This window comes from Folsomia candida, unplaced genomic scaffold (genome assembly GCF_002217175.1).
Source record: "Folsomia candida strain VU population unplaced genomic scaffold, ASM221717v1 Fcan01_Sc014, whole genome shotgun sequence".
Lineage (NCBI taxonomy): Eukaryota > Metazoa > Arthropoda > Collembola > Entomobryomorpha > Isotomidae > Folsomia > Folsomia candida.
This window is the reverse complement of record NW_019091206.1, coordinates 3,979,946-3,994,378: the sequence shown is the minus strand read 5'-3', so window position 1 is coordinate 3,994,378 and position 14,433 is coordinate 3,979,946. Positions and strand designations below refer to the sequence as shown.

The 14,433-nt window shown below is 43.2% G+C and overlaps 1 protein-coding gene across 2 annotated transcripts in view; it reads left to right on the top strand.

Annotated features, from left to right (window-relative positions):
• Positions 1–13,921, top strand: part of LOC110855851 — a 47,063-nt gene extending 33,142 nt beyond the window's left edge. For both annotated transcript variants that reach the window (XM_035856663.1, XM_022104243.2), the window contains exons 10-20: positions 1,717–1,825; positions 1,893–1,934; positions 6,246–6,309; positions 8,871–8,964; positions 9,043–9,125; positions 9,325–9,409; positions 9,861–9,918; positions 10,051–10,068; positions 10,496–10,634; positions 12,122–12,185; positions 12,274–13,921. In XM_035856663.1, the coding sequence (XP_035712556.1) occupies positions 1,717–1,825; positions 1,893–1,934; positions 6,246–6,309; positions 8,871–8,964; positions 9,043–9,125; positions 9,325–9,409; positions 9,861–9,918; positions 10,051–10,068; positions 10,496–10,634; positions 12,122–12,185; positions 12,274–12,311 (794 nt within the window). In that variant the 3' untranslated portion in view covers positions 12,312–13,921. The remainder of the gene's footprint in view (positions 1–1,716; positions 1,826–1,892; positions 1,935–6,245; positions 6,310–8,870; positions 8,965–9,042; positions 9,126–9,324; positions 9,410–9,860; positions 9,919–10,050; positions 10,069–10,495; positions 10,635–12,121; positions 12,186–12,273) is intronic.
• The last annotated feature ends 512 nt before the right edge of the window (positions 13,922–14,433 follow it).

The window sequence follows — 14,433 nt, the reverse complement described above, 5'->3', positions numbered from 1 at the left end:
GAGTAAAACCTTAACTTACACCTGCAGCCTCATGCCAAATTCCTCATTTGTACTGCAAATTATAAAGCTTTGTCTCATTTCACTACCACTTTAGATGACCCCCACCGGTCAACCACTGCACCGATCATGCCCACCAAAAATCAAATCAGATACATCCTCATTTTAGAATCCGTCAGTTCAGTGATTGTTTGCAGATATGACGGTTCCATAAGTCGTGGCTGGAGCTAAAATCAGATAACTGTGTCAATACCTAGTTAGGCATTTATTTGGACTTGCATACGCGGAGAAGGGTGGGTCCTCGGAGGAGCCAGAGAGAAAAGAGTCAGCAGCAGTGTGCAAATACTGCATGTGTGGACTTTCTCTTAAAAAGCGATCCTTCTCGCATTTCCAAGCTGTTGTGTATTTTGTATTTGGCGAAATAAGCTAAACTACGGTTGATGTGAATGTGAGAAAGATCGAATGGATGTATTGAGACTTGAGAGAGAGAGGGCAAATAGAATCCCCTCTGGACCACTGCTCCCTCTCTACGGCCGGGACTCTGCACAGGCCGTGTCGCTCAAAAGAACGGCCAGGCCAAACCTGGTCATTTGGAAGCAATTTTATTCTCCGCCTGCTCAGCCGAACCTTATCCGTGGAGCGTGTACCTGTCTGAATTTCTGGTGGGAGAAGTGACACGCGGACGGTGAACAGTCCTTTCCTGTGATCCATACATTCATGAGCTCATTCTCTATTCTCTGTACAAATATAACAATCTATCAATGTTCGCAGTGAAAGTAAAGTGCGTCCGTTTCTCGATCCTCATCTGGATTTTAGATTCTGAACCCGAAATGTGAAATAAACTGAGCCCGTTGGGGCCACGAAGCAGACGAGTAGCACATACAACTGCATGAATAAATATAAACCAATCGCATCGAGGGTCACACTTTCCAAATTCTGCTCCAGGTCTTCCGAGATCAAATCCGAGCAAGCAAAACATTAGTTTCGCATTCAACCATGTTGATCTTTTTGCTGTGCATGCATCCAGCAACCTCTGGCCCGCAGTGGGCACGAATGCGAGGCACAAAATGCGTGGGCCAGGGTGAAAGTCAGATGTCTTCAACCGCTCTTGTCAATACTACGGGTACACCGGGGTATGCAGACCTAATCTCATAGAGGTTTTCGTCCCATTTGCCTTCATTGGTCGTTACCCCAACGTACTTAAGATCAGATCAGCACGGCTATTAATCCCTACACAGGAATTTCCGCATTATGTGTGGGTAACAATGGGGTATTGAGATTGCTCGCATTTTGAACAGAGGTCAAAGGTCGGTTGGTTGTCTTCTTCCTTGTTTGGTGCAAAAGGAGGGGACAAAAAGGTCTCTGGGGGTTTGAGAAGGGAGGGAAGAGATCACTCAGTCCGACCAGCTCCCTCGGGGAGTGAAACAGATAGAGAAATCGAGTGTCCACACCTCTCCAGCCGGGAGAAAGTCTCCTCTTTGGCTCCATTTTTTCCCACTTTTCCTTAAAGAGTGGATACACACACAACCGTTTGGATAGCATTTCCATATTTGTCTCAAGATTGGTGTGATGCTATCTGGACCTCGTAGTTTCCATTCGTTAGTAGACGAACAGCACAGCGACGGCTACAATTCCACCACTAAAATAATGAACTGAACCCAAACTCCCCTAAAATTGAGTGGAGCCATTTTTAAACTAATAATGTTTTGATTGTTGCAGAACTGGAGAAGGCCCACGCGGACAGGAAGATCGGGAGTCTGATTGGCGTGGAGGGTGGCCACGCCATTGGGAATAGTTTAGCAGTCCTCCGAATGCTCTACGCTCTCGGGTAAGTTTAGTCAATGGCCTGCAGCCTCGTGGGAATAAAATGTACAGTGTGCTTTACTTTTGTGTAGCGCGAGATACCTCACACTCACCCACAACTGCAACACCCCGTGGTACGTATCTGCCCGCTTAATTCTTTAATTAAGGGTTTACTTAGTTCTTTAATTCGGAGCAGCAGGAAAAGTTGAGGGCAAGTGGAACAAATTGAATTACAAGTTAAATTAGCTGACATTCTTACCTCCAAAATTGCTACGTTGCGAGCTTTAAACTTTCTCCTGCCCGTAATGAAACTTGCCTCAAGTGATTGTTGACTTGTTAACAAATCCGGGAGCGAGTTTTGTGTCTAATCAATGCGAAAAGTACTCTTCCAAAATTCATTTATTGGATTTCAGCCCGACTTTCTCTCCACATTATGCGCGTGAAAATAAGTTGCGTCCTACGTAAGCATCCACGTGAAGGACAGTAATTACAGGATTCCACCTCCTCCTTCCCCACTGCAGCAACTTTTATCCTCTCCACTCGTTCTGCATACTTTCTAAATACATCATTGCCCGAGGTGAAGTTAGTTTGCAATTTTCAAATAGTACGTGTCCTGGGACCTCCTCATTTTGCCTACTTTGCTCTCAGGCAGCAGTCTTATTGCCGTCATAATTGTAGTCTCGCAGAGTGAAAGCCATTCCGTTTGGCCTTATTTCGCGTGGGAAGGACTGCAACATGGAGATTGGATTTGTTTGTTGTGCAGTGGCATTTCGTCAAAATGGTCATTCTTACTCAGCGTACGGGATGAGAACACACACTGGAGACTCGAAAATGAACTACTGTCTGTAGTTGGCCGGTGGTGTTCCTCCTCATCGTTGCGCGTCCTATTAGCCGGCATCCATTTGGGTGAAAGTCTCGTCGAGTGTGCACCTAATACGAGGGGGAATGTGGCTCCGATACATGCATACGTGGAGTGGTATGAAGGTGGCCTCCTGGGAAATCAACGGGTCTACAACGAAGCACGTTGTTGGTGGAGCCATGGCCAGTGGAAGTGGGGAGCCCAATGGCCAACTTTCTCTTGGAGTTTTTCTTGCCTTCTCACTTGTGCTGTTTCTGCAGCTGGCCATTGTTGTGCGGAGATAATAAGGGGCAAGAGGACAAGAGGGCAGAATTCAATAGTCATAGAATAGCAATACAATGGCAGTAATGGAGAAAACTCGTCTTGTTCTTATTGGCCATGTAATTCTAATCTAGGCCACTTTCCCCAGTCTGGAAAAGAACAAGGAAAAGGAGGCGGAACGAGAGCTGGACATTTAGTCCAACTCCAAATCTCATTTTTCTTGGAGCCACAAATAAGTTGTGGTGAAATGGTGGTGGTGGCAGTTAATTTTCAACTTTGAAGACAAGAATGAGGAAAATACAGGTCCATAAAAAAGCCGATCTGTATCGGCACGACTATATTGTTGACTGGTTTGTGTGCCTTAGTCTAGCTGAGACAATGGCCTCTCTCGCATTGTATTCTGATCTCATTCTTCTTTTCAATCCCATTTCGTCTTCATGTGTGCGCCATGAATTGGCTGCTCTGGCGGCGTATCCCATTTCCGAAGAGAGGTCTGCCCGGTATGCAAGTGGACCTCGTGTATGCAGACTCAAGATGTTGTTGTTCCCTAACTTGACGGCTTTTCATCCCAGCAATTCGTGGGAGGAGTGGACTAATCTTGGCGGGGATTTCCCTGGCCATGTAATTCCTATAATTCTCCAGAGTCAGTTCAAGGAAATGCCTCCAGCCCCAAGACAGCAGTCCGCTAGCTCGCTCCTCAGTATTCATTCCGCCCTTCCATTGTGGACGAGAACGCGGATTATGTCATGTTATGCATGGCAATGTCCGCATCCCGACGCCAAATAGTACATACACCAAGCCTCCTACTTGTATCCACATACGTATGGCCACCAACACCAGGCGTGGATATACTGCGCCTCTGCTACAATATCTTGAGCAGTGGCCAAAAACCAACAAAACAGGCAAACAACCAGAGTTCCGCCAATGTATCCTGGCTGTTTCATGCAGCTTTGTCCTCAGCATTGAAACGGCAGAAATCAGAAATGTGATTAATGAGGAAAGAGGGCATAATACAATTCTCTGCCCATCCGACCCTCGCTCCACTAAGAAGCTCGATCCATTCCTATTCATATCCCAAATAGTCGTCCACAAAAGAAACGGCTTTCAAAATGATGCATGCTCTCCGTTCTTGTTTACAAGGCCTTGTTACAATTTTCTTGTACAAGTCGGAGGCCACAGTTTGGGCAGTATCGCGATCGTCATCGTGACGCACAATTATGCTAATTTGTAATTGTAAACTCGTCTGACCAGCAGCCATATACTTACTGGAGTGTATTTACGTCTGTGGTGGTGGTGGTGGGCATATAATGACCATTGTTCCGTCGAAACCCCAGCCTCCCTCATGTCCTTCAGTTAACGACCTCCGGGTACAAGAACAACTCTCAAGACTTGCATTGTTGCTTCGTGGGCTGTTATCTTTGCTCATTGTTTCCTAGTTATACGCATTGGCCTCTCAAATTTCCGCATGAGAGGAAGAGTTTCGAACTGCACAATGGCGTGTATTTGTATGTCCTACGCAATAACTATCAGGTTTCATAATTGAGAAGCACCCTTATTCAAAAATAAATCCGTGAAAATTCAAACTTTCACCCAGAAGACGCACATAGTTTTTGGATAGCAAATAGCAAACAAGAAAGAAAGTAGTCACTCAATTGGTCCTATTAGAATTCTAAACACGTAAGCTTGCAAAATTTTCAAACTTGCGTTCAGTCAGCTTTCACTTTATCAATATTAATTAACCAAATTTCCTTCCCAGTTCCATTCGTGGTCCAATTCCGATATTATGACTCTTGTTATTGCTCATTGACCCATGCGCGGACAGAAATAGAAACATCTAGAACAGTCTTAGTTTGTGCACATTGGATGATGTAGATTAGCAAAAAATCTTTCATCTCGTATGCATATAAAATAAAGTAAATAGATGGATTCGCAAACTTTTGGCAAGATCAACTCGTTTTATGATTCGAATGTTTTGGATGAATATTTGTGTTTAGGAATAAGCTTAAGGAAGGTATGAGTTTGAAGCATACATAGATATCGTATCGCATATCCTTTCATTTCCTGCGAAGATGGATGTTTTGAAATGTAATTAGCACGTTAAATCTGCATCCAATCTGCATCCGCATGTTGTACGGATGCAGATTAGTGTGGAGTTACTTATGTATTTTAAAATAAATTAATGCGACTGTGTCATCTCACGTGTGCACAGTTTTGCCTCCCAGAAGTTGGGATGAAACAGAACTGAAACCCTTGATTAAAATTATCCAGACGGCAGCAACCTTAGGCTGAGAGTTTGAAATACATGATGCATCTCGGCATGAGCTGAATGCATGGTGAACCCCACACCCACCACAACAAAACTAAATGCATACATACGTACTGCTCCTTGTTGGCTGATTCAGTGCAGGATGTGATGTGGTTTCACACTCATTAGCATTATGAGCATAACCATTAATTACTTTAGACAATCAAGGAGAATATGTGCATACATAGTCTGCTGCACTAACCACCGTGAGGGCAGATAGACAACAAATACGTTGTGTGGATGTATGTGGAGGCATGACCGGCATATGTCCAACTCATCGCCACGTATGTACGAGCGTGGGGAGGATGGCGTGAGGAGTGCTAAACTGGAAATGTGGAGTGCCGTGGACGGGAGTGAAAGCGGGTGAAAGTCGTTGTCGTAATTTCCAAGTGCCTCGTTACCAAATGGCCAAAGTCTCTCAGTGTTATTGAACCACCGGTGGAGAGAGTGGTGTTCATTAGCAGCTTGCACTGATTTTGACTCAATTAGCGACTCCCATTGTGCTGATGGTCGCAAATCAACACAACCTACACGGATTTTGTTGACGATAAATCTGAAGGACGGCTATGAGCTCCTCCGGATCTGTAACTTCATCTCCAACTCATTAGTTTTTAACGATGACGGATTATTATGATGATATCCTTGGCGAATGCTGGTTTGCACATCTGATCGCATATTTATTTACCCAGCACCAGCAACACACAACAACGTACGGGCAAGAAACCATATTGATTTTAGCCCCACTGAAAATATGACGCTGACAGTAATTGCTTTCACATAAACAACTCCTTGCTCCACGCCAGCCCTCAGCCTTCCCGTAATTGAGCCAAGTTAAAAAGATTATTGCTCCGATTACTCGATTCGTTTACCTGAATACACACGAACATGGAATCACTTGGTTCATTAACTTGACTCGCTAATTGATCTGAAAAGGAGAATATTTGTTTATGCATACGTTTTCTGACAGCATCCAAGAGTATAAAATTGTACAGGTCTGATATTTTCTGGCTGTCTTTGCAGGGCTGATGCGGCAGTGGAGGATCATTATTTTCCTGAACGTGGTGGCCTTACTGAATTTGGAAAGGTATGTTTCACAGCTCCACAGTTGACCCTTGAATGATTGGAGTAATGTACTCGTGGGGAGAAAGTTGTTGTCTGTATGTACGTACGTATATTTAATAAGGCTGACTCATGATCCTGGGAATGTGGAGCGAGCGAGCAGTGGTAATAACGTGACAATGAGTGATCTTTTCGCGAAAGATGAAAGATTCAGCCAACTCCACGTAATTATTGATGGATGAGCAAGTGATGAATGAATTTCCACCGCTTCTGGGAACTCGCATGGCTCGAATCATAGCAAGCAAACATGTTTTCTGCGTATCGAATGAGGGAGAAGAATTGAGCAATAAGCAATAACTGAGTCGGCAAGTTTGTCTTGTTGCTGATGCTGCCACCACCTCCCTGCTTTCACCAGCCGCCTTTTAATACATTAAATAAAAGGAGGAGACGACATTATAAGCACATTCTTCTCGGAAGAAAAGTTGATCAGTTTTAGTAAAGTTTACTAAACAGAAAAAAAAACTTATTCAACAACAAACAGTAAAAGTTAACGGTTTGAGTGAGCAGAAATCTTTTTCGGAGAATATGTATTTGTGCTTGGAGTTGTTCGCGTTGTCCTCTTGCTTTCCCTTTGTGACCGACGAGGGAGGTCTGAGAGCGGATGCTCGCAGATTTCGACCAAACCTGTGCAATCTAGTACAAATTTAAATAATACGAAATTTGCAAAAGGCACTATCTGGCCATGTTCAGATTTGGAAAAGACATTTGCGTCCGAAGAGAAGAAAACGCCCTCAAAAGTTGGCAAATTTTACACTTACGCCTCGTTTCTTCCTCTGCGGTGCCAATATCTTCGCCAAGCATGGCCATTGACAGATCGTGTGCTTTGGAAATGTCATATTAATTAAATTTGTGACCGATTGACACTGGATTGGTCAGAATCTGAGATCGTCCCCTGGTAGACCTCCCTTGTGAGGAACTGACTGGGCTGCTGGGGAAAGGCTGGTGGGTGGGAAGACGGATTTATGAGGAGAGAAGAGACCTCAGAATGGTCTCCCTTCTTATACACCGTTCTAGTAGACTAGTCGTCGTAGGAGACCCAGATACTGCTCCTGCTGCCACTCAAACGATATACTTGTTCTCCCCAATTGTCTTCCAGCCCGGCTCCCCCCATGTCCAACAACATAGCAAATTTATGCAGCCTCAACTTATGGTCTGTCACATAAGTTACAATCGAATCTTTTTCCCCGCATTCGCAATGATCAAAACGTTTCTCACTCGCCAGAAAATGGATGGATGGCACTTCATGGGTTTAAAATAGTAAAAAAACTTAACCGCGTGCTCCGTTTGATCAGCAATTTTCAAGTTTATTTAAAAGTGATCCCGTGTTTTTCCTCCTGTTTCACTTTCCTACCTCTGTAATTTTGAGAAGCAGGGAGAGAGTGGAGCATGTAGGTTGAGCCCCTTTCTTGCCTTCTTGACGTGGAGAAGGTAACGGTTGAGTAAACAGATTTTTTGTGGATTTATCAAAATCAGTAAAAGAAATCCAGCCCACAGGGCGACTACTTGAATGTGGAGAAAAATGTGAAAGCTCAAGATGAAAAGTTGGTTCTCTGTGGATTTTATTTCCCTGTCAAAAGATAGTCTGAATTTTTCCCATTTTTCGAAAATTGTGAAATGTACATGTATCCCGTAAAATCAATATTGTACGAATGTGCTACTCATACTCGTTAAATAGTCCGATAAATCATTCAAGCACATTTTTTCCTATTTTCATTCCTTCTAAATTCAATTTCTATCAGCACTACTGCATTTTGAGAACTCACTGTTTTCCTGGTAATGAATAAGTTACAGTCGTAATCGTACAAAGCCACGACTTTTTTCAGTGCGTGGTTGAATTAGCCAAAAAGCACAGCTCCACCACGATATCTTTTTTGTTTTTGGTATTTAAATAACAAATGAGTCGTTAAGCCGTCTTTGTGGAACGTTGCATCCTGTTGTCAGCTCTGTCGTGTGACCAAGAAGAAAGTGCCACCGTCTCCACAAAACTCATGCATAATTCCAAACTTTCTCCTCCTCTCGTCCTCCTTTCCGAAGGCCGAAGAAGGAGCAAGAGCATGAAAAATGAGTGTATTTAAATTTTTATGGGTAAACGGTACGTATTTATGATCTGCGAGGGTAGTTAATAATCAAACCGCGATGGTGGTGACTAAACTGCGGCAAGAAATACACTTGGACGAGGAATAAATAAGATAATGTCAAACACTTGCGGTGTTATTAGCAGCTCTCGTACGTCGCGTAATAATAGATGAGTTATTCCAAAAGCGGCAAATTAATTACAATGTGTCCCCTTGCATGGATAAGTCCGGAATTTATGGCGTGGCGAAAAACTGCTCATCCGTCTAATAAGATCCTCGACCACAATCTGCGGTTTTAGCAACAAACTAGAAAAGACAGAATAATATGTATGGGCGAGGGCTTATGAAACACGGGGAAAAATAGCTTCAATACATTTATCTTACTTATTTCTCATAATTTCCACTATAATTGGTCGAATGTCTAAGAAATGAGGAATTAAAAACGTTGCAGTTGGTGGTGCTAGAGATGAACCGATTGGGAATGATCGTTGATTTGTCTCACGTGAGTGTGGCGACGATGAAGGATGCCTTAAAGGTGACGCGTGGTAAGTGGCAGTCAAATCAACAGACTTGCAAATCGTGTGCCTCGTCTCAAGCAAGTTTCGTTATGTGACTTATTTCAGCTCCGGTGATATTCTCCCATTCTTCTGCCTACATGATCTGCAATCACTCCCGAAATGTGCCTGACGATGTGCTCCAACTCGTGGTGAGCTGTCTTTATTATTCCTTTTACTATTCGCCCTGTTGTTGCAAAGTTGCAGAGTCGGTTAGATTATGACAAATCTGAAAGTGGCCATAAATAATGGTGACAAAAGGAGTGATCAATGATTTGAGGATTCTCTCCGAGAGAGTAAAAGTAGAGCAGCAGATTGAGAATGTCTCCCTTTTTCTTGCTGTAATTTCAGGCTAAGAACGGAGGAGTGGTGATGGTCTCATTTTATAACGTGTTTCTTACTTGTAACGAGACAGCAAATATAAAAGATGTCATTGGTAAGCTCCTCATTTCATTATTTATCATCCTGTTTCCCGTCCTGAATAAAATATAGCGTCTGCTCCGCCAACCAACACTTGATCCACCCTGCACACTCTCACACCCAATTCTCACTACATGTCGTCGCACCCATGCCCTCCACTCCACGACGACTTTGACTCTTTGCCGTTAAATCGATTTGTTCTGGAAATTTGCACCATTTCAGCCAACACTTCCCTCATCCAGTCACACAGTTTGATTTATTCTCAAATTTCTCATCTCTGATTTGTTTTTGTTGTCACCTTTCTTCCCACTGCGGAAGACTTCCCGCTTTCTCCCTGCTTTCTCCCCGAGTGAGGAGACGGTTCAACTTGCTGGTTCCTACTCCCTTGCACAATAATAAAACTAATAATAATAATAATAATAAGGAGGCTTTCATCATGCCTTTTCTTTCATGTGTCTCGTATGCAGCTCATATCCAGCACATTCGGGACGTGGCGGGTGTGGACCACGTAGGAATAGGCAGCGGGTAAGCTTTACCTTTGAGATCACTTTCTAGGTTTACTACCCTCGAAATGCACACAGTGAGTACAGCCATGTACTTCTCAACGAGTGTGAAAGGTGCACTGTAACTGAACGAACGTATATTTCTGTATTTCAGCTTCGACGGAATTAACTTGTGAGTTTTGCTGACGTTTACATCTATCTTTCTCTCTTTGTGTCTGGATTAATTTTCTTCCCCTGTCGACTTACATCCACGCTCACTCCCACGATTACGTACATGCTTCTCGATCCCTCCTCACAAAGAAAACATCCACTTCGGAACCATGCATGCACACACGGTTACTAAATATTGCCAAGGGAAAGTATGTGGGTCGCTGGCTTTGCACTTTCACGTTGCAACATCTTTTCTGATAAATTTTGCATTGGCTGGAAAATTAGCCAGGGTTTCCCAGTCGTCGGGTTGAGCTAACAAATGTCTATTAAGATGCCGGCTTGGGCAGTGAAGTTTTTTCATTTGGGTCAAAAATGTAGATGCGTTTTTGTATTATTTTTGATTTGGTGAGGATGAAAATGGGAAGTTTTAAGATTTGTGCCCTTTACAGCGTTCCAACTGGGCTGGAAGATGTGTCGACATATCCAAATTTGCTCGAGGAGCTATTAAAAAACGGGACATGGACTGAGCAAGACTTGAAGAAGCTGATTGGGATCAATTTTTTACGAGTGTTTCGTCAAGCAGAATCGGTAAGTGGGTTTATTTTCTCCCATTTGGCACATTTATTTATTTCTTATATTTTTACATCAGTCGCAAAGCTGGCATATTTCGAATCTAATAATAAAGTACAAAAATCTCGAAAGAACGAAAAATGGCATTCTTCCTTATTTTCTCTGGATAAATGGATAGCTGTCAAAATTGGCAATATTTTGCACATGAGTACGTTCTTATTGTGAAAGAATTATTTGATCTCCATTTATTTATGTGATGCATTTATTGGTCCGTGTGCGGAGCCAGGGAGGAGATGGACGGAGACGGAGTGACGGATTTTATTTTGATGGGATTTAGTCGAATTCAATGGTTTCGGAATAATATGAGTGAATGGTCGGGAGGAATTTCTCTTCAAGTGCGGCCACGGTCTAATGGGCTCCTTCAATTGAAGCCTGCTTTCTCCCTCACTTTTGCTTACCACACACACAGCCTCCTCCAAGATGTTTGTACACATACGTATACTTAATAGGAAATACTCTAGGAGATACACAGGACGACCGATATACGTCTCTTCACATGGGAGGAAATCAGGGTCGGAAACGCTTCATGTGCTACATACACAGATAGTACTTACAGATATAGCCTCGTCATTCCTGTTTTCACGCCGTGCTCTCCTCAGTACACAAACTCATTAGATGTCAAAATGAGGAAATTGAATATTCCAAGGCCAAATTATTTGCGACACGCCTTCATTACGGACGAAATCTAATCGTTGAGCATAATCGTCTTGTGCTTATGCAATCTCCACCAGAAAGAAGTGCACACACTTTTCTCCAGTTATCCTGGACGACCTTCCACATACATATTTCGAGGGGTGGAATAGATGCGGGTGCCCACTGGGCGGATCACATCTCGTCAGAAATACGGAGTTCCATGTGTGACGGAGACCATATAATAATAACTGAAGATGTAGATGATGGGAACTTGGTGGTGTGAACTTTTGGGTAGTTCTGACTTGGCACACTTGACACCTTTCCCTCTCTTCCTCACCTTGCCTTCATCTCTCTGAAATCGGATTCTTCTCTCAGACCAAGAATTGCACCGATCTTATTACACGTGTCGGCATCTCCTCTGTCGATTCGTATCATTGAAGCAGCAGCGACGCATTCGTATGTTCGCAGCCAGGCTTCATCGCACCCATTCACTCTCGTCCTACGCTGACTTGTAATTTCCGCCCTCGGATTCTTTCCACTCGACATTTTTTATTACAAATTTTATGACAGCTGAAGCAAAAATATGTTCGTACTTATTGAACCACGAAATATGGGAGCGTAGTAATTATTGTGTTCCCTTCCGGAAGTAGTAAACTCAAAAGAAGAAATAAATATTGAATCTGCTCTCATTTTTTTGCGAGTCCGTGACTCCCTCTCCATTGTAAATCAGCTATTGTTGCATTGTTGAGAAATTTTCTTTGCGAGCCTGGTTCAAAATAAAATATGTAGACAACTTTTTGTACTGATTGCAGGTGCGGAATAGTTTTAAATCCGCTCCACCGATTGAGGAATGGATCCCAAAGTCAGATTTGCAAGGTATTCTTATTCCATTTAAATTTCCTCCACTTCGTTTCCCGATGGCATTTTCTAATTATTCTTTTTTTCTTTTTCCTACGATTTCCAGGTCACCACACCTCGTGCAATTATTATGGTGCGACTTAATATTCCGACCGAATTTGGAACGTTCAAAGCAGCGTGGCGCAATAATCATAATCATTCATGGAATCTAAATACGTGGTGCATGAACTCCATTTGAGAGAGAGAGTGAAATTCTGTGATGCATAAATCTACCCGGATTTTAAATCATCATGAAAACGTAACGTACCTCAACACATGAAACAAGAAATTAGTAGCTAAAAATACTGCGTTACATAACACAGCCTGGCTGTCGAGAAGTGTTTGGTTTTGTGGTTTGGATTGAATGAGTAGCGTTCCGTCTGCAACGTTTGAGGACAAGAGACGACGACGAGAGTGATCTTCTCGTCGTCACTGGGACTCGAGGCGAGAGAATAAGTGGCTGTTGAGATAACATCAAAGGATGGATGCAAACCCCAGTCGTGAGGTTGACATTCACAAGAAGGTAGGAGGAGAACGTTGCAAACCTGAAAATTCAAATCGCCCCATCAAGATAGTTCTCCACAATGGGATGGATATTTCCACTCAAAATGAGCATTGTGTTCTGCTCACAACCGTCCCCACCACAACCGAAGCACTTCTTTTACCTAACCCACCCACCAGTTAATCTACAATATGCGTCCTCCATCCGCTTTCTCCACATGACTCGACCTGCTGCAGTTTCTGGAGCAATAACCCTTCAACGCGATAAATACGAGGGGAGCAGAAGAAGCTGGACGGGATGAGAAAAAGATGTGTGTGTTTCTGTCACTCGGACTTTGGCTGAGACGGTGCGAGAGATGAGATCAGAAATCTGGAGGAATCTTCTCCTCCTGCATAAAAGGAGGGTGCATGGCAGGCAATACTTTCGCCAAGGCTCCGGACAGCCCAGCAGAGTCGTCGGGTAAGTAAATTCCTGGACGTACGAGAGGAGATTTGGAGTGAGTCCAGCCAGCCACGCATTGAGAGGCCCCCTTTTCTCACAAGTTATTACCGTCATAAGAATAATAAAGCTCTTCATTCCCAGCGACATCACATCATCGCCAAAGTCCAACCATCCCACCACACACGTCCTTTTTAAAGACAGCAAGATTGCAATCTCACCGTCACACAAGTTCTCCATCCTCACCAGAAATAAGCCATTCTCACCCAAAAACGGCCGACCCACCATTTCAATCAATGTTTTCTTGGATCTCAGGAATCAAGGGAGAAGTTTGTGTTTCTGATTTTCGAGAAAAATGGGGAAATCCATTATTCTTTGAAATGTTTGTGCAATGTCGTCGTCACCTTGCATCTGGCATTGTCTGCGAGGAATGTATTATTATTGAAAGAAGTGAAGGTTAAGGCTTCCCGCGGTGACAAAAACTGTTTCGAAACAGCGTATAGAATCTATGCGACGTAAAATGAGTTCACCTAAAGTAATAACTTTTACCGAAATGCTCAACTGCTCCGTAGATTAGGATAAATAGGATATTTTCCCTGCATCAGTTACACGATATCGTAAATCTCAAGCTAAAAACGTGTCGACGTTGGTTTAAAAAAATGAAATATTTATACTTTTGACTTTTGAAAAAAAAAAAATTTATAAATTCTGCACATTGCCGATCAGTATCAAAAGGGCAGAAAATAAAACATTATCACGACGAGATGAGTTTCAACTTATGTGTAACGCTCTTTATTCCTGCACAATATGCACATCGCTCAACCTGCTTTCTCACAAAGTCCCTCTAACTCATCCTAAGAGTAATCATGGTCATACATGTAAAAGCATGGTTAAACTGCTGGAATAACTGGGAGCACAACGTTCAGATCTGTCGTAGAGCTTGGCCATTGCAGACTTGCTTTCTTTCTGGAGCAGTCGTGAAGGGGAGAACTGGCTGTGCATCCCATTACCATTCTGACTGAGGAGCAGTTGCCATAATTGTCTCCGTAAGTAGCTCTATTATCCCACTGCCTGGGTCAATTCCCTCTTGGCCAACTTTGCATACATGAGATGATGGGAGATGGAGATGGGCCATGCATTGTTCAACCATGTTCCCCACCAACTTGATTCTCAACCAAGTCTCGTGCATTCTCCAGTAAAAGACTCCTCACTCACCCCACGAACACTTGCATATCGCTAGAATGACAATAACGTGTCCCATTCTTCAAAATGAAACTGGTTTCCGTC